Raw genomic sequence first — 24,815 nt, forward strand, 5'->3', positions numbered from 1 at the left:
ATGACCAGGAAGTGCTTCAGAGGACTTGGGCAGGAAACCGGAAGCAGTTCCTGGGTTGACTTACAAAAATCATGTGACAGTCGGAAGGCAGTGGATGACACTCTTGGAGGGCAACTGATTTATTTAAATGGTATTCTTGTAAAGAAGGCATTGGAGGTAAATATCTGAATTAGAATTTGTGTTTTGGGATTACTGTGACTGTGGTTTGAGGCTCAGTGGCGCCCCTTGTGGTTAAACCAACTACTGCACTGACTTGGCAAATACATTTCTGAAGCTGCTCACTCTTTCCTTTTTTTCCTTCATTTCACCAGTTTTGTGCCAACTGTAAACATCTCATTACTCCCAACCCATGTTAAGAAAGTGACTGTGAGACCCAACAGGATAAATCTGGAATGGAATTCTACAAACTCCAAAAAAACAGAAAAAATGGAGACGCAGGACATAACCCAGAGTAGGACATTAAGTCCAAGGGATGGGAGATGACAACACTCTGTGCTGGACCACCATGTTGTGATATGTTTGGACATCCAAGGACTAGGAGTAGTCAGGGAAAAGTCAGAGGAGCCCATAAGTAGATTTCCATTTTCAACTGCCCTTCTTGTGCTACTGCTGCTTCTTCTAGTAATAACAGTATTGACTATGACTCCTACACGTGATCATCACTGCTAATAATAACATTGGAATACAACCACTTCTAGCCCTACTTAATAATGATATCTATCTTGACCTTCAGAGAACATTTGATAAGGTCCTAGATAAGAGGATGGGCATCAAACTAAAAGAGGTGGACGTTCAGGGTGTTGTGTGTGGATAAGTGCAGAACGGGCTCAGACACAGGAAGAAGAGGGTGATGCTATGAGCAACCTCATCAGAACTGAGTGCTGTCCAGCAGGGTTTGCGCCTTCTGTTGGAATGCCAAATGAGATGCATTTTATTACTATAAACACTTCTGATGAACCATCTGTTGCAATGACCAGTGCAATGCATTTCATCATTACTACAAATGCTTGTGATGCGCCATCTGTTGGAATGACAAATGCAATACATTTTATTACTACAAATGTTTGTGATGTGCCATCTTTTGGAATGACAAGTGCAAAATATGTGTGATGCACCATCTGTTGGAATGACAAATGCAATGCATTTTATTACTGCAAATGTTTGTTTTGTGCCATCTTTTGGAATGACTAATGCAAAATGTTTGTGATGCACCATCTGTTGGAATGACAAATGCAATGCATTTCATCATTACTACAAATGCTTGTGATGCACCATCTGTTGGAATGACAAATGCAATACATTTTATTACTACAAATGTTTGTGATGTACCATCTTTTGGAATGACAAGTGCAAAATGTGTGTGATGCACCATCTGTTGGAATGACAAATACAATGCACTTTATTACTACAAATGTTTGAGATGTGCCATCTGTTGGAATTACCAGTGCAATGCATGTTATTACTACAAACATTTGTGATGCACTATCTGTTGGAATGACAAATGCAATGAATTTTATTACTACAAATGTTTGTCATACGCCATTACAACTGGACGGACAGACAGACACTTATCCTTTAATCAAGGTGTATTGTCAAGGACAGCAAAGCGATTAGAAGCACTGTACTGTGTGGGAGCTGGATTGAACCATTGCCTAGACGGGAGACCAGTGAGCCCCCTGGGAGCTGGGAGAAGGTCCCCTTCCTGGACGGTGTATTAAAGTTGGCTGGAAAAAGTTCAAGAAGCCAGCCATTAGTCCTCCAGGCCACTGAGGAGCAGCATGAGCCTGCAGTTGTGCTCCAGTCAGAAGTATGGGTGCTTGGCTCTTTAGGGAGACGCCCTGCAAGGGCTTAGAGAGGACCCGGAACTGCTCAATCAGTCAGTTTGGTATCACCCTTGGAAGTGGTCCGGGGCTACCCTTTTCAAAGGACCTCCTACCTGGACAGAGGTAAGCTTGGAAGCTGGAGTTGTGATGAAGCCAGGGCTCTCCTGAAGTAGAGCAGAAGGAGGCTCAGGAGGTGAGGTGGGACAGTAAAAGAGCAGAGTGTGTGGTCAAGGCGAGACAAGAGAGGAGAGTTTTGCTGTTCTTCAGCATGTGCTTCATCATTCTGCTCCCCTTGTGGTGCACCAACTCAACTCCTGGCCGTCCTCAGTAAATCTCTGGGGTTGTGGACTTCACCTTTTTGCTTTGTGTATATTTTTGGGCCTACTGCTGTCTCACAAGTGCCCCCAGTGGCTCACAGTACGTAAAGGAATCTGCTATGAAACAAAATGATGAATAAGTCGCCAGGTAAATACTAAGAAGAGGGATGTGCATTCTTTTGGAAACAAGAGTGACGTTCCTCTAACCTGACCTTCGACTATCAGGAATGAATCGCTGCTTTCTGAACGCTTCTGTCCTTCTGAGTTAAAAATCTCATTTTCATCACAAGTGCAACTACAATGAGCATGAGGACTAAAAACAAGCCAAACCAGAGTGTGCGGAGGGTACTGCCACTGACACCCAACACCCTACTTATCCACATTCCTCTCCTTGCCCATTTCTGCAGACTCAGCCATTACGAGCTTACAGTACATCTTGGCAACTGGAGGGTCAGATCAGTACCCGGCTAGGGTAACAGATCTAATGTCCTGGTAGCCCCCCACACGAGTCTTGATCCACCCAGCATGGGATTAATGGCTTAAAGTAATGAAAATCGGTGCACCAACTCAACTCAGGGGTTGCACAAGCAGTGCCAGGTTGGCAGAATATCAGTCAGGCATTGCTTGACACTCGTTTTCTGACAGTGGATGTAAACCTGGTCGGTCATAAACACAATGAAGAGAAGGTGCGAGATCCAGAAGATGAGAGGCGCAGTATGAAATATACAACGTGTCAGCAAAGCCACTTCCTCACGCCAAGATGGGCAATAATAGGATTACGTACTGCAGCTAATTTGGGATTAGCGTCTCATAAAGAAGAGATTAACCCCAATGTGCCGTATCCTCCTGTCAGCATGAGTCCTCCATAGAGGCGCAACCTCATTCACAAATGGGTCTGGAAGGCATAAAGGTCCACTTGACTGGACCACCTAAAGAGAAACTCCCCCCAAACAGGATATTGTGAGTTTGTTCATTACCCCATTTCATTTGTGGTGATGGCCGAGGAAAATGTTTAGTCTCACGTGGTCATGCAGAAAGGAGACAGCAAAGTTTCTGAGAGAAGAGAAGTCCATGATGACCAACGCTGAACAACAGCAAACCGTTCACGAAAAAAAACTCACGTTACCCGTGTCACAAAATTCATGTCTACTCATCCAGTTGTGCCGTCAACCGTACATGTTTGTAAATCACTTAGACCGCTTTGAAGAGATCTGTTTTCACCTGGACATTAAAGACTATCTGTTGATCCGTGACAGAGAAAACGTCCAACAGGGTGAAATACGTTATGTGCACATTAGATAGATAGATAGATAGATAGATAGATAGATAGATAGATAGATAGATAGATAGATAGATAGATAGATGTGAAAGGCACTATATAATAGATAGATAGATAGATAGATAGATAGATAGATAGATAGATAGATAGATAGATAGATAGATGATATGAAAGGCACTATATAATAGATAGATAGATAGATAGATAGATAGATAGATAGATAGATAGATAGATAGATAGATAGATAGATAGATAGATAGATGATATGAAAGGCACTATATAATAGATAGATAGATAGATAGATAGATAGATAGATAGATATGAAAGGCACTATATAATAGACAGACAGACACCCCACACAGAAGCCCTGACTCACTAATCTGTGCGGCTGCAGTTCCAGGCCTTGTCATGAAGCTGACATAAAAATCAAACTGAGGTAAACAACAGAGTTGGCTGCTAACTTGGCATTCTGTTATTTATTTAGTTGTTGTTTCATCCAAGGGGCGGCACGGTGGCGCAGTGGGTAGCGCTGCTGCCTCGCAGTTGGGAGATCTGGGGACCTGGGTTCACTTCCCGGGTCCTCCCTGCGTGGAGTTTGCATGTTCTCCCCGTGTCTGCGTGGGTTTCCTCCGGGCACTCCGGTTTCCTCCCACGGTCCAAAGACATGCAGGTTAGGTGGATTGGCGATTCTAAATTGGCCTTAGTGTGTGCTTGGTGTGTGGGTGTGTTTGTGTGTGTCCTGTGGTGGGTTGGCACCCTGCCCGGGATTGGTTCCTGCCTTGTGCCCTGTGTTGGCTGGGATTGGCTCCAGCAGACCCCCGTGACCCTGTGTTCGGATTCAGCGGGTTGGAAAATGGATGGATGGATGGATGTTTCATCCAAAGTGACTTCCACATAACAAGGATGCACTGCTATTGCCCACTTATTCTTATGGAGATTTGCTCATAACGCTTTAGCTACTAGGGGTATTACTACTCCATCCACATAAAACAAACTTCTGCTTTGACTTCAGTTGCCTCTAAGATGTCAGAAAAAACAAATGCAAACCAAAAAATAAAATAAGAATCAATAAATAGCAGTGCCCTCTGCTGGTCATCACCACACAGTCACTCTATTCAGATAAAGCAGCTTTAGAGAGTAGGCTTTGAGCCGTCACAATGAGGCTTTTCACAGTTTTGATAGCATCCCCATACTACAGACAAGACAGTACCTGTAAATCCAGGCGGGCACAGGCAGGCATATTCTCTGATTCCATCCTTACAGCTGCCACCATTCTGGCAAGGCATGGAAGCACACTCGTCAATGTTGATGGAGCAGTTCTCACCTGTGGTGGAGGTTACAAAAAGACATAAAATCAGACAACTTCACCACCCTGTGACTTATATCTTGAGTTAAATAGTACACAATTTGCAAGCATACTGTTAAACAATCAGTCAATTATTGAATATTCCGATGATCTGAGAAAGTGCCCCAGATGCCCCAAGCGGAAATGTTTATTCTTCTAATGAGGTTCTCTTAATCTCATTGATGCTGACCCCCCTTGATGTTTTCATTCTTGTCAATGTCTTTATGGGAAGTGTCACGCATGTGCACATAGGAGACAGCTGAAGGGCTCTAGTGACTGTAATTGCACTGACGCTCCAGGGGTTGGCGCTGTATCCTAATGCTTTTTGGTCTTCCTCCCTTTGCAGACAGGGTGATTGGCGGCTATAATACCTCTGACATCACTTCCTGTGTCCGTCCACTTGGACCCGCCTCTTCCTGCTGGAAGGACACAAACCTGGAAGCTCCTCCATCTTTGTCAGTTCTTTTGTGAATTTGTGTCTGCACAGACGTCTTTGCAATTACTGCGTGTATTTTCTTTATTTTATTTTTTATTTCTTCCAAACCAGTTATATGAGGTGACCAGGCTGGTACCCCACCTCCTATTGCTGCTGTCTGATTCTCTTACAGAAGCCAATTCTTGGAATGTGCCAATGAATCCAATCGCTTGCTTCCAACCTCCCTCAGACATTGCACACATTCCTACCAGAGAATATTTTAGTTTTCTGTCAAAGATTCAAGATGTTCTTCTCTGCCTCCTTGATATTATGCTGCTGGATGGGGAGGTGCTGTGAAATGAGTTCAGAGCGGCTAAGGGGACATACTGGTTGATTATTTAACATAATTATGGAGGATGACATTTAATGTTAGTAAATGTAAAGTTTTACGTGTAGGAAGTAAAACTGTTAGGTTTGAATACACAATGGGAGGTCTGAAAATGGAAAGTCCACCTTAAGAGAAGGATTTAGGAGTCGTAGTGGACTCATCACGATCAACTGAGAGTGTTCAGAAGCCATTAAGAAGGCTAACACAATGTCAGGTTATATAGTGCCTTGATGTGTGGAGTACAAAAAAATCTGGAAAGAAAATCCTAAAAGAAACATGCGATTATTGTGCCAACTGTGACGCTGGATTGTGCCTTTCACCGTACTTTAAGATTTACTGCACAAAGGACTCATTTTGAGATTATATACTGTTCTGGCATCATTAGTAGTATTATTATTACTGTTATTACTATTGTTATTATTGTTCATTTCATAGTGTTATTTTTATTCATCATTACTATTATTATTTATATCATCATTATTATACTTTTGAGATTTAACAAAAACGTAATTTTTCATGTCAAAAAAAAACACTTTTTATGTTTTTTGGAACACTAAAGAGCTTAAAAAAGCTGAGCCTTTTCAGTTTAAGCAAAGGAAGATTATGAGGAGACATGACTGAAGTGATGACTATACACAAAGTATTAGCAAAAGGAAATTAAAAAAATTAACTCCAGGACAAAAAAGACCAAATAAATAAATAATTAAACCATCAATTAAAAAGAAGATATATTGAATAAAAACAAAAATTTGTAAATAACCTCCATTTAAACTCCCTGTTTGAGAGAGTGGTGTGATCTTCACACACATCAGAAGGATGTCACTCTGAATTACATGGAAATGAAGGACCTAAAGCATTAGGAAGGACTTTGAGATTTGGAGTGTATGCCATCTTAGGAATGGTGTGTCCATGAGTACGGAGCGCCACAAAATTCTTATTGGAAGCCCAACCTACAGTGACGCGATAAACAAGAATGTAACAAAATGCACACCTGAATTTTATTTAAGAATAAAGGACACACCATCTTAACTGTATAACAGAGAAATGATAATCTGACTGTCCAACGGCTACATTCATGCAGGTGTCAATATCATGATGGTGTTCCAACGGCAGCCACATTAGATAGGTGTTTGGGATTTGAGAAGTGGCACAAGGTGATATTTTAACTGCAATGTTGACGAAGGAGGAGGATGGAGAAGGTGACAGGGCTGAGGGTGGTGAGATAAATAATGTCCAATGAGGCCTGAAGATTGAACCGTAATTAAGAAATCAACTGGTTGGTCAACTTCATTAATAACAACCTACGGCTTTGCTTATCCATGCACATGGACTCACCTGCGAACCCCGGCTGGCAGTGGCACACATAGCCAGCAGCTGTGTGATAGCTGAAGCTTTCACTCAACTCTTCTATCTTGCCATAGTAGGTCTGGTTGGAGCGTTCATAACACTGTCCCTCATTGGCACATGGCTCTGCTGCACAGTCATCGATGTCTTCTTCACAATGATGGCCTTCATAGCCTGGAGTAGAAAGAGGAGAACACAAAAATGTCATCTGTGTGTCAAACAAGAGGAGACCATTCAGACCATTATGCTTGTTTGCTAAGGTCAGTGTTTCTTATTTGTTTTTCTTGTAACCCAATCTTGCCCTTTTTAGTGTCTTCAAGACCCATTCCATGATGACCATTAGATCAGAGAATTGCCATTCATCAGCCACAGGGAGCATCTGTTGTAGCAGAGCAATGTGGACTGCTTTGACTGCCCACAACGGCCCATCACGAGACATTTTGTAAACCACATGGGACCCTTTGCCAATGAGCACAACGGTGAATCACGACCCTGTGACACCCAAAAGGAAGCAACTCGTGACCTGTGGTTAGTTAATATCTCATGCAGATCATCAATGCTGAGGCAGGACATAGTCCTACTATCAGAGGCTTCACACCAGGTTGTTATGATGGAACTAACAGTACCTTAAGAAGATAGGATTGAGGAAGCCAGTTACAGGAAAATGAGCAAGTGGGTGTAAGGATAATGCAGGAAAGGATGGAGAGCACGATGTGAAGCAATACAAGTCATGTGCGGTGGGTATGTTGGGTGCTCACTCTGCTTAGCATCACAGGAGCAGAGCCACCAGAGCAATCACAAAGAAAGCCTCCAGATGACTCTGGATGAGGAGGAATGATCCGAGGACTAAAAATTCTGGGACATAAATTGTGACCTGACTGAATCCGGCTGGGTCACCAGGGTAAGAGTGTCTGGTATTGAAAGAGACGACCCCAAGTAACATAAGTGACGATGTGTCCTAGTGCATTGCTAGATCTATGTTAAACCTTACAAGCTGTCAAGATATCTTCATCTTAATCCAGATTGCCACAACCCTTTGGGTGAAGTAATGCTTCCTGGCTTCAGTTTGAATGTCCTCCCTCTTAATTTCCGCTAGGTGTCCCCTGGTATGTGATACACATTTTAACTAGAAGAATTCTGCTCCGTCAGTTGTTACGATTCTTTTGAAAATTGTGAAGGCCTGGATACGGCTCTTAGATGGATTGACTAAAGAGTTTTAATTCCTCTAGATTGTCACACCTGGTCAGTCCCTTTGGTGTTGAGGTCCACATGGTCACTCTCCTCTGCCTGAAACGTGCAAGTGCTGCTTTGTCATTTTTGTGGTGTGGTGACCAGAAATGCTCAGAGGGCATCAGATGCAGCTTCACTAGTGCATTATACAGCCTGAGCATAACGTTGACTGATTTACATTCAAAAGTTTTTGAGTTTTTAATTGCTCTTGCTCACTGCCTATATAGTGAGGATGCTTTATCGATACACAACCATAAATTCATTTTTGGAGGCTGCTTCCTGTGGGTCAACATCAGCCATCTTGTACAGTGACGTCAGCAGTGTTGGTCGAAGCCCACTTGGAGACCTAGGTGGGGTTGGTGGACATCATTCCTTATTGTCCATAACGACTTGCAGATGTGCATATTCCGCAGACTTTAAGGAGCATGCACCCTTGGTGTATGTAGTGTGCACAATGTTACTTTCATAAACGGCACCCAGTGGGTAGCAGTGCCCACTCCGTATCATCAGAATTCAACTAAAGGATTGGGGACAACTACCCCCTCATTGTTTGGAGCACACACCTGTTAACTTCATAAATGGCACCCCTCAGCTGATGGCAACCTGGGTGGCTACCTATGTCACCTGAAAGATTGACTGGCTCTGGTCTTTAGAAAGCATTCAGACCCCTTCTCTTTATCACAAACTGTATGATGTTGCAGTCTTGTGTTAAAGTAATTAAAATCAAATCAACACAGGTATTCCGACCCTTTACTCACTACTTCATTGAAGCCCCTCTGGTTGCAATTCCAGCCTGAAGTCTTCTTGGGTTTAACACAATAAGCTCCACACACCTGGATTTGGACATTTTCTGCCATTCTTCTCTGCAGATCAACTCAAACTCTAGGGTAGCTAGGCTCGGGTCTCCCCGGAGATGTTTGACTGGGTTCAAGTCTGGTCTCTGGTTGGACCACTCAAAAACATTCAGTTGTCCCTAAGCCACTCTTGTGCTGTCTTTGCTTTGTGCTTAGGGTCGCCGTCCTGTTGGAATGTGACCCTTCAGCCCCAGTCTGAGGTCCTGAGTGCGTCGGGAGCAGATATTCTCATTAAGGATATCTCTGTTGTTTACAATTTTATAGAATTTTTAGTCAGTCTATAATAATTTTTACAATTTAAAACCAAGTATATATTTATATGACGTTACAGCAATGACATAAGAATAAAGACTGAATGTAATTAAAGGGCCTTTAGCCTCATCTTAGAGGAGCTACCAATGTAATTACTAAGTGTCATGCTTCAGCCACCATTTTCCCCCTGGCTGGTGTTCACAGTTGTGTTTCTTCTTTGCTTTCTTTACTTATGTATCATTTATTTGCATTAATGTTTATTTTATTTATTACTACTATTTATTTATTACTAGGGGGCTCGCTTTGTTCACCCACCCCTGGGTTTGGTTTACCGGATATACAATTTAATGAGATTTTAAACCCATGAAAATGGAGACTTTTGAAAATGCTCTCCAGAGGCGTATACAGTGATCCCTCGCTATATCGCGCTTCGTCTTTCGCGGCTTCACTCCATCGCGGATTTTAAATGTAAGCATATGTGAATATATATCGCGGATTTTTCACTGCTTCGCGGATGTCTGCGGTCTACAGTACGTGTGCTTCCACAGTTGATTTGCCCATTTGAATTCAAACAAGGGACGCATTTGAATTCAAACAAGGGACGCTATTGGCGGATGGCTGAGAAGCTACCCAATCAGAGCACGCAGTTAAGTTCCTGTGTGCTGCTGATTGGCTCAGCAACGGAGTGCTGCATTAACCAGGAAGTCTCATCTCACTCATTCAGCATTAATGCACGTTACTGCTAATGCTTCAGGATTGCAGAAAAGGTAAAAGTTTTGGATATGTTGAAGGAAGGAAACAGCTACACCGCTGTAGGACACAATTACAGCATCAATGAGTCCACGATTCTTTTTACTTAAAAAGGAGGAAAAGCATATAAGATCTACGGCCGCAGTGTCCTTTAATCAGGGCGCAAAACGAGTTGCAAGGTGACGTGATAAGGCAGTAGTCTGGATGAAATCTGCTTTAGGGATTTGGATTGAAGAGTGCTGGAAGAAGAACAACGGCAGTGCTAAACAGTCGCCTGAAGAGGCTCCTTGAGAAGAGCTGTAACGCTATCCTTTGTTGTGCAGTAAAATTAAACTCATCGTTATCGGACAAGTCGTCGTGTCATTGTTGGTGAGTAACCATAATTAATTATTTACATACAGTACTTATTACATGTACATAGTTTAGTGTCGCTTACACACATTTTACTGTATACAATTTTTCTTGCATTGTACGTATTTATTGCTGGTGGCCTGTCTGTTGTAATGGCTGTAACGTATGATATCGGAGACGCTCGATATCTTTAAAATAATATTTAGGTTTTACTGTATGTAAACTGTGTTTACATACATAATTTCAATGAATCTTACCTAATATCTAAGAGAATACAAAGGGTTTATGCTGTATAACTGTGCGTGAAATGTTTATAATAGTGTGGGAGAGTTTGTAAGGGCTTAAAATATATAAAAATAACCATATAAACATATGGTTTCTACTTCGCGGATTTTCTTATTTCGCGGGTGGCTCTGGAACGCAACCCCCGCGATGGAGGAGGGATTACTGTATTTCGGAAATTTCGAGCTCAGCATTGCAATGTGGATGTGTGAAAATGGAGCGCTTTGAAAACGCAGACTTGGATGGGTTGTGTTTATTACGTGACCCTATCCAGATTAGATCCTGCTCATTTTCTTATCCACTTTGCTCAACTTCTACTCGTGTGTTACTCTCAATAAGAATTCCACCTCATTGTCAGTCCCAACAACACAATCGTTTTTTGATTATTACTAGGGGGCTCCGCTCGTCCACCCCCGGGTTTGGTTTACCGGATATACAATTTAAAGAGATTGTTATTTTAATAGGAATTGTTACATATGCATTATTTTCAGTTTTACTTTAAAACTGTAGTAAAAACAATATTTGGAATTAACTTTTCTTCAAGATCACATTGAATTTTGATTCTGCGAATGAACTTGCATCATGACAACGAAATGTATAACTGCCTGTGAGTAAATATCGTTTCTTTCTCTCTAATAAATAGAACGACTTTATCAAATGTTCATCCATGCTCTTTCTTCTTTGCTTTGTCATTGACGTGTCATCTAGAATGTATAAAATTATTGTCCTTATAAAATTTATAACAGCTGAGAGCGCAGGAAGTGTGTCTGACAAAAGCATTCACATGACTGAGGGTAGATGACCGTGGTCTTGTTTGAAAGTAGTTGTAAGTCAGGCGTGACTTGAAAGAATCTCATGTTAAAAGTCACCGTCTCACGAGACTTCAAACCGCGCCAACATTTTTGGAATCTTTTAATTCTCGCTGGCAACAAGCATTAGACGATTTACAAGTCTCGGACTTAAACTTTAAATCTGAGTAATAATTTCTGTTTGTTTGCACTCTTGCGATCTTTACTATCCTTTTTTTAAAACTTTTGAATTTTCATACTTCCATTATCTCTAACCTGCTTTGCATGTGTACCGCGCCAACATTTTTGAATTCTTTACGACATTCTACTTTGTCATCTACTCTTTGTCCTTTATTTCCCACTCTGGACGTGGTTAAATCTCTTTTTCGTGGAACGTATAAGTGCCCCTCCAACAAAATCACGTCTCGTCTCCTTCCAATATTTTTTTAATAATAGAGAGATGTACATTTCTCTAAGTGTATGTTGGAAAAGGGGAAGGGCCTTAGTTATATCCCTTGTGGTTTGAGGGTGGTGCCACAAGGGGCAGGGCCACCTACACATCACTGCCAGGAACGGCCCTCCACCCTATTTAAGGGGGGCCTCCCCATGATTCCCCGCAGTTCATTGGACACGCTGGAGTGGAGAATCTTTGTGCGAGTTACTGGGCTACTGCTTTGCGTTTTCCAGATTTTCGACCCCTGTACATTGTTTTTGACTTTGCCTCTTGGAGTCTGTTTTAGAACTGTGCTTTCTGATTTTTTTTTAACCTCTGCTCCATCTTGCCTACGATTTTTGCGTTATTTGATATTTCTGAACCTCTGCTCTGTTTTGACCACGATTTCGGATTCTGTACTGGAGCTTTGTTTACTGTGTATCACCTTTTCAGGAAACTCCTTTGTGCTCTTTGGAGCTTTGTGCTTGCATAAACCTTTTATTCTTATCAAGCTTTGGGGCTATCGATGGGGTATTTTGATGATGTTTTCCATCTCTAGTGGGCAAATTTGGAAGTGTTTTACGGGACTCAAGCGTTTTCACGACAGAATGAACCACCATTCAAATTAAAAAACCCACCAACATCATAGTTGTAATGTGCAGATGGATATTGTTGATGTGCATTTTTGTTCCTATTATGAGGCCTGGAGGACCGGCCTTTCGCCATCAATTTGGCTCAGAAAATATAATAAAATAAAAGAAATTGAGGACCAGTTGTTTGAGGCTGCGGCATTCTGGGCCAGAATTCAAGAGCTGGAGGAAGACGACATTTGTTTTATGATTTGGATGATCGTGTTACTTATTTTTCAGTATAAAATTTCTTACCTGCTGAAGTGTTATTCTATTTACGCCGTGGAAAGCCACATAAACGCAGCTATTGCCAGAGATAAGACTCCGCCCCTAGAAACGAGGGTCGTGACCCTAACAACAGTACACAATATGGCTTCTCTTAAAGGCAACGCATCAATTTCCAGCCTAAATTATGACACTTATGTTAAAATGAAGTAAATGAGTAATAAACAACCCTCTGGAAAGTGAGGATAAACAAATAGGAAAGAAAGCCCAAGGTCTCTCATATGAGGCATTGATAAGTCCAATGGGAAAATTCATAAAACACCCCTATTATCGAGGCGGTGTTCAGAATAATGGAAGAATCGACACGTATACAAAACTACTGGTGGCTGTAGTTGATTGGTTAAGATGACAAAGCTCTGCATATTAAGAGTTAGATGACATGATGTATTGGTAATAGAAATGTATAAAAAGAGAATGAATTGTTTAATTAATTGCTCACTCCATATAAAGAATTGTTCTGCATCTCATCTGGACTCTGTGACTGTCGTCTTTGAAGACGTTGTGTTTTCCACAACACATTAAGTTGTCCTTTCAACCCTGCCTTGTCTCCCAGTCCCTGCTGCTGAAAAACAAGCCCAGAGAACAATGCTGTTACCACCATGCTTCACTGTTGAGCTGGTATTACGCAGGTGATGAGCGGTGGCCGGTTTCTTGGGTTTCTTCAAACCAGAGAATCTCGTTTCTCACAGTCTGAGAGTCCTTCAAGTGCCCTTTTTTGTAAACTCCAAGCAGACCTCCATGTGTCTTTACGGAGGAGAGGCTTCCGTCTGGCCACTCTGTCATGAAGCCCAGATCGGCAGAGTGTTAGACTGATGGTTGTTCTTCTTGAGGTTTCTCCCATCTCCACACAGGTTCAATGGAACTCAGCCACAGTGATCATCAGGTTCTTGATTACCTCTCTTATCATAACCCTTCTCCCATGATTGTACAGTTGGGCCGGGTGGCAAGCTCCAGGAGTCATGGTTGTTACAATCTTCTTCCATTTAAGAATTATGAAGGCAGTTGTGTTCTTGGGAACTTTAATGCTGCAGGATTTGTTTTGTAGCCCTCCCCAGATGTGCACTTCATCACAATCCTGTCTTTAACAGTAAAATTCCTGAAGCCAACAAAAAAACATGTAAACCCGGGCCACCTTAAATTCCCTCTCACCTCGTCATCAGCATCTTTTGTTTTGCAAATGTGTTGATCGACGCCGGTAGCAGGCAGCCTGATATCCCATCCCCTACCGACGCAGCTTTAGTCACACACCAAGTTCTCCCAGCTGAATTCTACTTATATGGGACGGTGCCTTGAATTGCAAAGTGTAAATAATATATCATTATTTGGAACACATAGATTTCATGTGTGTTCCATACCTACAACGATCTGTGTAAATGTAGGATGACAGGAAATGCACTGGCAGGATGACGCTGGACCTCTTGCTGCATCCAAATGGTGCAATCTTTCGCCTTTACACCTGGTGCAGCTGCATTGTTCTTATATGTGAGTGGACGTTTTTTGCGTGGAGGGCTTCTGTTCTCTTTCTCTGATGTAGAACCCTCATCATCATCCGAGTTCACCTCTGTTATAGCACATCTTTATTTGAAAACTAACAGTGTCAGATTGGGGGACGCGTGAACGTGACTGAGTGAATAAAACTGAATGAAAAGTAAATAACGCTAACTTTTACAAGTACCATAAATTTACATCGGCTGTTATAGACTCAAATAAATCAAATGTATGTTTTTATTCTATAATAGTAATAATAATAGCCGCTCACTACTCAAAAGAGTTAAAGAGTGAAGGACCCAGGATCAAACCTGCCGCCTCTCTACTTGGAGAGAGCAGTTCTTACCTCTGCACCAGCTATGCAGATGTATACGTATGTGGGTGGGTGTCGTACCCTATCCCAATTTCTTTTACTTTGGTTAAATTCTAGAGAAAAAAGCACACTTGTTTTGTTATATCTGTGTTTTTTCTGAAAGTGTTTATCTGATATTTGGACTTTAGTCCTCACACATTATACACTTCACGTCGGCACTTGGCCAATTATTAGTAGAACATGAAAAACGTTTCTGTTTTAGTTATGTGCTCAATATTTTTTGCCTCACATTTTGTGTCGTCCTTCATTTACGCATTACCTTTGTTCATTTACTACAGGGCTACAGAGGTTGAATTATGAGGAAAGATTAAAAGAGCTGAGCCTATACAGTTTAAGCAAAAGAAGATGAAGAGGTGACATGATTGATGTGTTTAATATTCTGAAGGGAATTAGTACAGTGGATTGAGACTGTTATTTTTAAATTAGTTCGTCAAGAACACGGTGACACAGTTCGAAACTTGTTAAGGGTAAATTTCGCACAAACATTAGGAAGGTTTTCTTTACACAAAGAACGATAGAAACTTGGAACAAGCGACCAAGTAGTGTGGTAGTCAGTAAGACGTTGGGGACTTTCAAAACTCGACTTGATGTTTCTTTGGAAGAAATAAGTGGATAGGACTGGCGAGCTTTGTTGGGCTAAATGGCCTGTTCTCGTGTAGAGTGTTCTAATGTTCTAATTTACATTTAGGGCGGAGTGGTGGATCTGAGGCTAGGGATTTGCACTGGTAATCAGAAGGTTGCCGGTTCGAATCCCGTAAATGCCAAAAGGGACTCTGCTCTGTTGGGCCCTTGAGCAAGGCCCTTAACCTGCAATTGCTCCGTCCTGGGTATGATGTTAATCTGCATCCAGCCCTGCAAGTGGGCCTGCAGGGAAAAACCTGAGGGTTGGTGACAGAACTGGCACTAGCCACCATAAAAAAAAACTCACACTGTTCCACTCCATCTGAACTAGTGTGGTGCTGAGGTATTACCCATTGCATGGCTGCACTCGGGTCCTAAACTGGGATCCTGAGTTGGCTTGTCATGTGGTGGGTGCGGCAATGCACTGTATCAGCACATACTCCTAACCGCTTCATTTACACAGATCATTGCAGTCACAGAACACACATGAAATGTATGAATTCCAAATAACGATATATATTATTTACCCTACACAACTCCAGGCACCTCACACCCAGATAAACAGACTTGAGCTGGGAGAGCTTTGTGTGCGACTAAAGCTGCGTTGGAGGAGGGATGGGATAGCAGGCTGCTTGTGCTGATCGACACATTTACAAAACAAAAGACGCTGATGAGGAGCTGCAACGGAATTTAAAGTGGACCAGGATTACAAGTTTTTTTTGCAGGCTTAAGGGATTCTAGAGTTAAGTGCTGCTGGCAATTCCTTCAAGGCCTGGTTGTTCGGCATGACCGTGGGACTGTCTACAGATACGTGTCTGCCTTTCCTAATCCTGTGCAATCAGTGGAACTGACCACAGGTCTCACGTGCAATGGAAAACCCTAGTAACTGCCATTTTCTTTCAAAATTTTTTTTTTTTTTTTTTTTACGTTTCTCTGGGTCTTTCCAGATGTTATAATATAGTGGTGATTAGAGGTGGGCGGTATGACCAAAATTCTATATCACGGTATTTTTCTAAATTCTGCTGGTTTCACGGTATTAGACGGTATTTTTTTCCCCATGCATGAGTGGATGTTAACCACATTTTCCACTGCAATTACTGCAGTAGACTGGCTAAGAATAACCTATTAGACTGTTATGAGAATTGTACATCGTACAAAAAGACATTTTAATTTGCACACAAGTATTAATCCAGGTTTGCATGGCCCCATAAAGTGATAGTTTTCAAGGGGGTGGCACTAAATAGAAGGAATCACATTGCATGACAGATGCAGTCAAAATATAGAACCTTTAATTGAACAAATTTTGCAAAAGCTTAAACTATGATTTTGACAACATATTTTCAACCATCCAAAGAGGCATTTAGACTTAGTAAAATATCCAGAGGTGTTTGTCAAAAGTTGGATTGCACTGAACACGTCTTAGAAAAGGAATAAATAGTAAATATTTTTTGTAAACCAACTACACTTTGTTAATGTTAACAATCTCTGTCCACTGACACGTTAAAGTGACTTTTTAAACAATTTTACCATCGTTAAACTGCATAATATTTAAACTAATAAATAATAACAACTAGCAAAATACCCGTGCTTCGCAGCGGAGAAGTAGTGTGTTAGAGGTTATGTAAACATCCATCCATCCATTATCCAACCCGCTGAATCCGAATACAGGGTCACGGGGGTCTGCTGGAGCCAATCCCAGCCAACACAGGGCACAAGGCAGGGAACCAATCCCGGGCAGGGTGCCAACCCACCACAGGACACACACAAACACACCCACACACCAAGCACACACTAGGGCCAATTTAGAATCGCCAACCCACCTAACTTGCATGTCTTCGGAATGTGGGAGTAAACCGGAGGGCCCAGAGGAAACCCACGCAGACACGGGGAGAACATGCAAACTCCACGCAGGGAGGGCCCGGGAAGCGAACCCGGGTCCCCAGGTCTCCCAACTGCGAGGCAGCAGCGCTACCCACTGTGCCACCCAGCCTGAGAAATCACCCCGTAAATGCACACGTTTAATTGCACGTGTTAATATGTATGCTTACACAGTATTAAAAGACACTCAACAATTAACGTCATTTACCTTCGTTCCCGCGTTTGAGTCATGCTGTAAATCTCTTCCTTGTTTTCAGTTCACATGATTACGTAGGAGGCGTGATGACGCGATATGTGACTCCGCCTCTTCCATTACAGTATATGGACAAAAAAGAGGTTCCAGTTATGACCATTACGCGTAGAATTTCGAAATGAAACCTGCCTAACTTTTGTAAGTAAGCTGTAAGGAATGAGCCTGCCAAATTTCAGCCTTCCACCTACACGAGAAGTTGGACAATTAGTGATGAGTGAGTCAGTCAGTCAGTCAGTCAGTCAGTCAGTCAGTGCTTTGCCTTTTATTAGTATAGATAAAATACATAATAGTATTACTGATAGTTGCACCATTACTTCAAGGCTTCAAGCCCAGGTGCATTACACAGTATTCACCAAATTAAAATAAAATAAAACAAGTGCAACTTGGTGATGACATCTTTCCAACTGTACTGTCATTTAGGCAAACTGCATTAATATGGACCTTGCTTCAAGCTAAGCTATATACATAAATAATAAAAACTGCAACTTGCATTTATAATGCTGTTTGTGGTATAGCCCTATGGAAGCGCATTAGGGCCACTGTGAAGAAAAAAAAATATGGACACGGAAGAAAAAAACAAACTGTATGTCGAGAATAAATTCGACATGTTGACTATGTCAAGATTAAAGTCGACATTTCCATTTTATTCTCATAGTTTATTTTATAATTAAAGTAGAATGTTGTAAACTAAACTTCATCCTAAAATCAATGTTTAATTTACTACATTTTCTCAAACCCCGTCACAAGTTAATGCAGCACATCAAATACTTTGTGTTAAGTGTTCCCCGACCCAGTTGTTAATCCTTACGCTTTTTCTTTCTCCACATTACCAATCATCACACGATAAACGTCTTTGTGAAATTAAAACTAGTTATTAACTTAGCCGACAGAGTGTTCAGAACTTTAAAAATATCTTCGTTATACATCGCAGGATGAATACAAGCAAAACATACACTAGCAAGTACAGAAACAAGTACAACTTGGCTTGCAGTATTATCCAGTAGTATAGAAACAGTATTTACACATCTGACCTTTTAAAACTAAAGTATCTCCAGGCGACGGACATGACTCCTTTTTTTCGGCAAAAGTTCTTTTGTTCATCGTGTTCTACTTTACTTTTAGATCAGTTTCGGAATGCTCTCTGTCCATTTTCACCGCGCAGCATACCTATGCTACTGCCGACTATTTGGTGGTGTAGCAGTGAAAAAGAGCCCTAGTGCAACAAATCTGTGTTTAGCGGTGTAGCAGTGAAAAAGGTCCCCACTTGAACAGTTTCCCGCTGCGCCACGTTCCAAACGTCATTTAGGCAATTTAAACCGGTGTTGCGGTATAAGAAAAATCCATATCATAAAAAAAATAAAAACCAGTTTTCGGTATGAACCGGTATACCGCCCAGCACTAGTGGTGATGGTCAAATATGTCTTCATTCCGGTCACAGCACGATGGAAGACGCTAGCATGTACACAGTATTGTACATAATGCAAGACAAAACCTAGCAACTCCACTGACCAATGAGGAAAGACCATCTACCAATGAAAAGGTTGGATTACGCTCACATGATTTAAATGCTGCGACTACGTGATTTAAATGGCTGGTGTTGCTGATTCATGGAAAAAAAACAATATCGTGTACATGAAGCTCAGGAAAACTGAAATCGAGAGATCGTTAATTGTAAGGGCGACATCATTTTCTCAATTTGTGAAGGTTTTTGCACAGTTGGTGAGCGGTGGACTCCACACAAGGTGCAGAAACCTCTCAAGGATGATCCATATAATGGGAAGCACCTGAACTAAATATCCAGTACCATAGCACAGAGTCTGAATGCTTGTGTCACTGGGATATTCAAGTGTTTTATTTTTAAGAAATTTCCCCAAGTTTTGTAAATCCTGTTTCTGTTTTGTCATTGTGTGGCATTGAGTGTTGCTTGAGGATTTAAAAAAAGAATGTAAATGATTTTAGCACAAGGCTGCAACATCACTAAATGTGTAAAAAGTGAGGGGGTCTGACTAGTTTCTGTGTCCACTGTATTTATAATTAATATTTTTTTTATTGCATGCAGCATTTTGTGCTTTTCCACTTTAAGCTGTGTTTCTAAGTTTTGCTGCCTCCTCAGGGTTTCGTAGCCACTCCAGTGCTGGTACCATTAATTGAATTAGAGGAGCATCCTAAGCTCAGACCCCCAAGGTACTCCACTGATGACTGACCGTATTTTCCTCTTATCCATTGTTTTTGTCTCTAGTTACTTAACCAGACTATAAATACTTATACTATAAGCATTTAATAAGAGTCCCGTAGATAAAAACTCAGGACTCACCTGACCAGCACTGGCAGGAATAGCCGTTAATTCCCTCCAGGCAGCTCCCGTTGTTAGCACAAGGGTTAGACGAGCACTCGGGAATGTCAATTTCACAGGCGTCCCCCACAAATCCCGTTTCATGGCAGTCACAGTGATACCTGAGGAAAAAAGAAAAAAAAGAAATTCATCGACCTGTTGGGGGGCTCTTGAGAAGTAAAAGGACTATGATGTTCATCTGCTCACGGTTATTGGCATTAGGTGCCTTTAATTTTTAATTTTTCCTCATATCACACCATCAACAAAACCATCCCGAAGCATGAAAACAACATGGAGGACATCAATCATTATTAACGATAATAAAAGACATAAAAATAAATAAATAATAGAGTCAAGAGATTTCTTACCTTCCAAAACTTCTAAAACTACACTAAATTTTGGAGGCCAAGGAACAAATTAAAAATAAAAGTCAGATCATAACTCACATATCAAAATCACAAAGTAATGATTATGTTACAAGAGTAGCCTAACTGACTGCCATGAAGACAGCTGTGCCAATGAGACCAACCGCCTGCTCTTCACAAGAAACGTAACGTAACACGGCCATCTACCACCAGCAGGCACAATGACCTTAGTGGCCAAGTCGGGAAACGACAGAGCGCAGAGAGCAGCTTGCATCACCACTAGGTGGCACCACCTCCATTGACTTGAGATAACAGGAGTATCTATAAGATAACAAGATGAAAGAGCCCCCTATCCATTGGGCACAATGGCTGCCTGGACTCCTAGCAAGAAGACCTGCTACTTACTCCAGGTTGTAATTGGTGTCATTTGCCACACTTCTGCTTCTGTTTCAGATACTTCATTAAAACTAAAGGTCCACATATGTTAGTGTTCCTGCTCAGTGGAAGACATAGGAGGAGACGCACAGAGCCCCATTTCATGAAGCTGTGCTATTGACATGAAGATTGACTTCACCAGTCAGAACAAAACCCTGTTCTTTTCAGAGAGGACCGGATCAGAACCAGTGAACACCAAAAACTAGAGGCCATTACATGAAAACTGTAAACACGCAAGTTTACATCAGCTTGGGGCTATGGGTGACATGCTGAGTTGGTAGAACATTCAAGGACCTAAGCCATGCCAGGCCAGGACTGGTCAAAGTGCACAAGGACTGAACATAAGAGGAGAGTCGGCCCCTAAGGTACAACATCCCAGTGATCCAAGAGCTGTATCAGGGAATCACAAAACATTCAGAGCTAATACAGAAGATCAAGGTCTCCCACTCCGTCATGCCATTCAGAAACCATGAAGGATCAGAGTTGGATTAGATCAGAACATAACAAGATGTATGCTTGGACTACTAGCAAGAACAGCTGCTATCTATCCACGTTGTAATTGGTGTAATTTGCCACACTTCTGCTTCTGTTTTAGGTATTTTATTAAACCTAAAAGTCCACATTTATTAGTGTACCTGCTCAGGGGAAGACATAGGAGAAGCATGGACCTCCATTTCATGAAGTTGTGCTATTGACATGAAGATTGACTTCATCAGTCAGAACAAAAGCCTGTTCTCTTCAGAGAGGACCAGATCAGAACCAGTGAACACCAAAAACTAGAGGCCATTACATGAAAACTGTAAATATGCAAGTTTACATCAGCCCAGGGCTATGGGTGACATGCTGAGTTGGTAGAACATTCAAGGACCTAAGCCATGCCAGGCCAGGAGTGGTCAAAGTGTACAAGGACTGAACATAAGAGGGGAGTCGGCCCCTAAGATACAACATCCCAGTGATCCAACAGCTGCGTCAGGGAATCACAAATCATTCAGAGCTAATACAGAAGATCAAGGGCTCCCACTCCATCATGCCATGATGGATCAGAGATGGATTAGATCAGAGCATAACAAGATGGGTGCCTGGACTCCTAGCAAGAAGACCTGCTATCTATCCAGGTTGTAATTAATGTCATTTGCCCCACTTCTGCTTCTGTTTTAGGTACATTGGGAACCTCAAGGATCGAGAACGTTCATCTGTAATTCACGACTAAAAGTGTAAACCTTCTCTCCTGCTTGGTTTGGTGCTCAGTTGTGTTACCTGGGGTCGCAGATGTAGAAGAAGGAGGGAAAAATGTTGCCATAAAATCTGTCGACCCTGACAGCGACCATAAGTGGAGATGAAGGCTGTTGAGTGTAAACATGTGACGGCTATCATGGGACACTCTGTTCAGGTCTACGTAATAAAGAGGGTCACCCTATGACCCTTCTATGGTAAAACAGCCCTCCTTTCTTCACTTCAATGGGATAGCCCACTGGAGAGGACAAACACGACCATAAAGCTATAAACACGAGTCATCTACCTTTTGGAAGTCACCTCACCCATTAACAGCATCCTGACAGGTGCCTCCATTCTGGCACGGCTGTCTGGCACATTCGTCGATGTTAATTTCGCAGAGTGAGCCCTCATAACCCTCTGGACAGACGCACAAAAACAAGTCGACATAGTCCATGCAAGAGGCTCCATTCTGGCAGGGAGAAGATTCACATTCATTGATCTCCACTTCACAGTTCACGCCTGTTTAAAAAAAAGACAAAAGGTGGGCATCAGCCAAACAATGAAGAAACAATTAAAATGTACCACCCTTCCTTTTAAGGCTACGTTCACAGTACTACATTTTCACTTAAAAATGCAGACATTAGTCACTGTTTTTGCTTTTCGTTCACGATACCCCAGCGTTTTTAACCTCCCAAAAACAGACATTTGAAAACGCTTTCCAGAGATGCATACTTCTGAAAACACCGGCTTTGTGTTGTAATGTAGACGGGTGAAAAGGCAGATTTTTTAAAAACATAGAATCTAATCACACACTGGTTTGTTACTACTTATTAACACTCCCTCTAAGATATGGTGATTTTACTCTGCCGGTGAGGAAAATGTACAAAATTTCCACTTCAAAACGTCACACAGAATGATCAGCCAGCTGCTTACAGATTGTGACTGACTGTTTCAATAAGCCAGACAGCAGCTTGAAAAATATATTCCATAATATGTGTTTCGTTTTGAAGCGGCACGGTGGCGCAGTGGTAGAGCTGCTGCCTCACAGTTAGGGGTCCTGGGTCCGCTTCCCGGGTCCTCCCTGCGTGGAGTTTGCATGTTCTCCCCGAGTCTGTGTGGGTTTCCTCCCACAGTCCAAAGACATGCAGGTTAGGTGCATTGGGGATCCTAAATTGTCCCTAGTGTGTGCTTGGTGTGTGTGTGTGTGTGTGTGCCCTGCGGCGGGCTGGCGCCCTGCCCGGGGTTTGTTCCTGCTTTGTGCCCTGTGCTGGCTGGGATTGGCTCCAGCAGACTCCTATGACCCTGTGTTAGAATATAGCGGGTTGGAGAATGACTGACTGACTGTTTCGTTTTCCTCAAGGGGGCGCTATCCAGCTCCTTAGCTGCAGACACTCGGTCTTCTCACTCGCTGAAGTCGCCATTCTGAGGTCTGCCCACATTTAAGTACATCTCAAATTGTGCCAGCAGACTCTGGCCATGTCGGATTACTGAAAGCGCTGCAGAACTTCTCGACTTCTTTGGACGGGTGACATGCAGCACTGCAAAATGCTAAATGTAATTTTAACAAGAGGATCACTGAATTAAACCCTCCATCAATGAATCACTCACTCAATTATACTGGGAGGTCTGTCTCTGAGTGAGCATCTCACAAATATCTGCAGAACACGAAAGGCACTATATGATAGATAGATAGATAGATAGATAGATAGATAGATAGATAGATAGATAGATAGATAGATAGATAGATAGATAGATAGATATGAAAGGCACTATATAAATGATAGATAGATAGATAGATAGATAGATAGATAGATAGATAGATAGATAGATAGATAGATAGATATGAAAGGCACTATATAATGATAGATAGATAGATAGATAGATATGAAAGGCACTATATAATGATAGATAGATAGATAGATAGATAGATAGATAGATAGATAGATAGATAGATAGATAGATATGAAAGGCACTATATAATGATAGATAGATAGATATGAAAGGCACTATATAATGATAGATAGATAGATAGATAGATAGATAGATAGATAGATAGATAGATAGATAGATATGAAATGCACTATATAATGATAGATAGATATGAAAGGCACTATATAATGATAGATAGATATGAAAGGCACTATATAATGATAGATAGATAGATATGAAATGCACTATAGATAGATAGATAGATAGATAGATAGATAGATAGATAGATAGATAGATATGAAAGGCACTATATAATGACAGATAGATAGATAGATAGATAGATAGATAGATAGATAGATAGATATGAAAGGCACTATATAATGATAGATAGATAGATATGAAAGGCACTATATAATGATAGATAGATAGATAGATAGATATGAAAGGCACTATATAATGATAGATAGATAGATAGATAGATAGATAGATAGATAGATAGATAGATAGATAGATAGATACTGTAGATAGAAAAGGCACTATATAATATATAGACAAATAATAATAGAGATTTTGAAAGGCATATGCATCTATCTATCATATAGTGCCTTTCACATCTAACTATCTATTATATAGTGTCTTTCCTATCTATCTGTCTATCTAGCTATCCATTATATAGTGCCTTTCACATTCATCTATCTATCTATCTATCTAATACGTATGTTGACAGGTATGTTGATCTGTTAATAAATTAACAGATAGGAAAGGCACCATAGAGAAGATAACTATAAAAGGTACCATATAAGAGATTTGAAAGGCACAGCATTAGATAGACATGAAGGGTACTGCATAATTGATATACTGAAAGGCACTATATAATAGATCAATATAAAAGGCACTATATTACATAGCTATGAAAGACAGTATATTAGATAGAAATCTATATAGTTAGTATATAACAGACATATTGACTGGCATTACATCAGATGCATAGGAAAGACGCTACAGAATAGGTATATTGAAAGGCACAAAATTAGATAAATTACATAAACAGATAGATGGGAAAGGCACTACAGAACAGACAAATACAACTGTCGGTATATTAGATCTAAGAGTTACTACACAGTAGACATATTGAAAGGCACTATATAACAGAGATGCCTA

The 24,815-nt window shown here is 41.3% G+C and overlaps 1 protein-coding gene across 1 annotated transcript in view; it reads right to left on the reverse strand.

Annotated features, from left to right (window-relative positions):
• Positions 1 to 24,815, reverse strand: part of LOC114657374 (protein crumbs homolog 2-like) — a 309,325-nt gene that overhangs the window by 60,504 nt on the left and 224,006 nt on the right. The window contains exons 6-9 of the mRNA XM_051931950.1: positions 22,049 to 22,244; positions 19,693 to 19,832; positions 6,903 to 7,085; positions 4,630 to 4,743 (exon numbers count right to left, since the gene is read on the reverse strand). Of these exons, the coding sequence (XP_051787910.1) occupies positions 4,630 to 4,743; positions 6,903 to 7,085; positions 19,693 to 19,832; positions 22,049 to 22,244 (633 nt within the window). The remainder of the gene's footprint in view (positions 1 to 4,629; positions 4,744 to 6,902; positions 7,086 to 19,692; positions 19,833 to 22,048; positions 22,245 to 24,815) is intronic.

Source organism: Erpetoichthys calabaricus, chromosome 9, assembly GCF_900747795.2.
Source record: "Erpetoichthys calabaricus chromosome 9, fErpCal1.3, whole genome shotgun sequence".
NCBI classification, from domain to species: domain Eukaryota; kingdom Metazoa; phylum Chordata; class Cladistia; order Polypteriformes; family Polypteridae; genus Erpetoichthys; species Erpetoichthys calabaricus.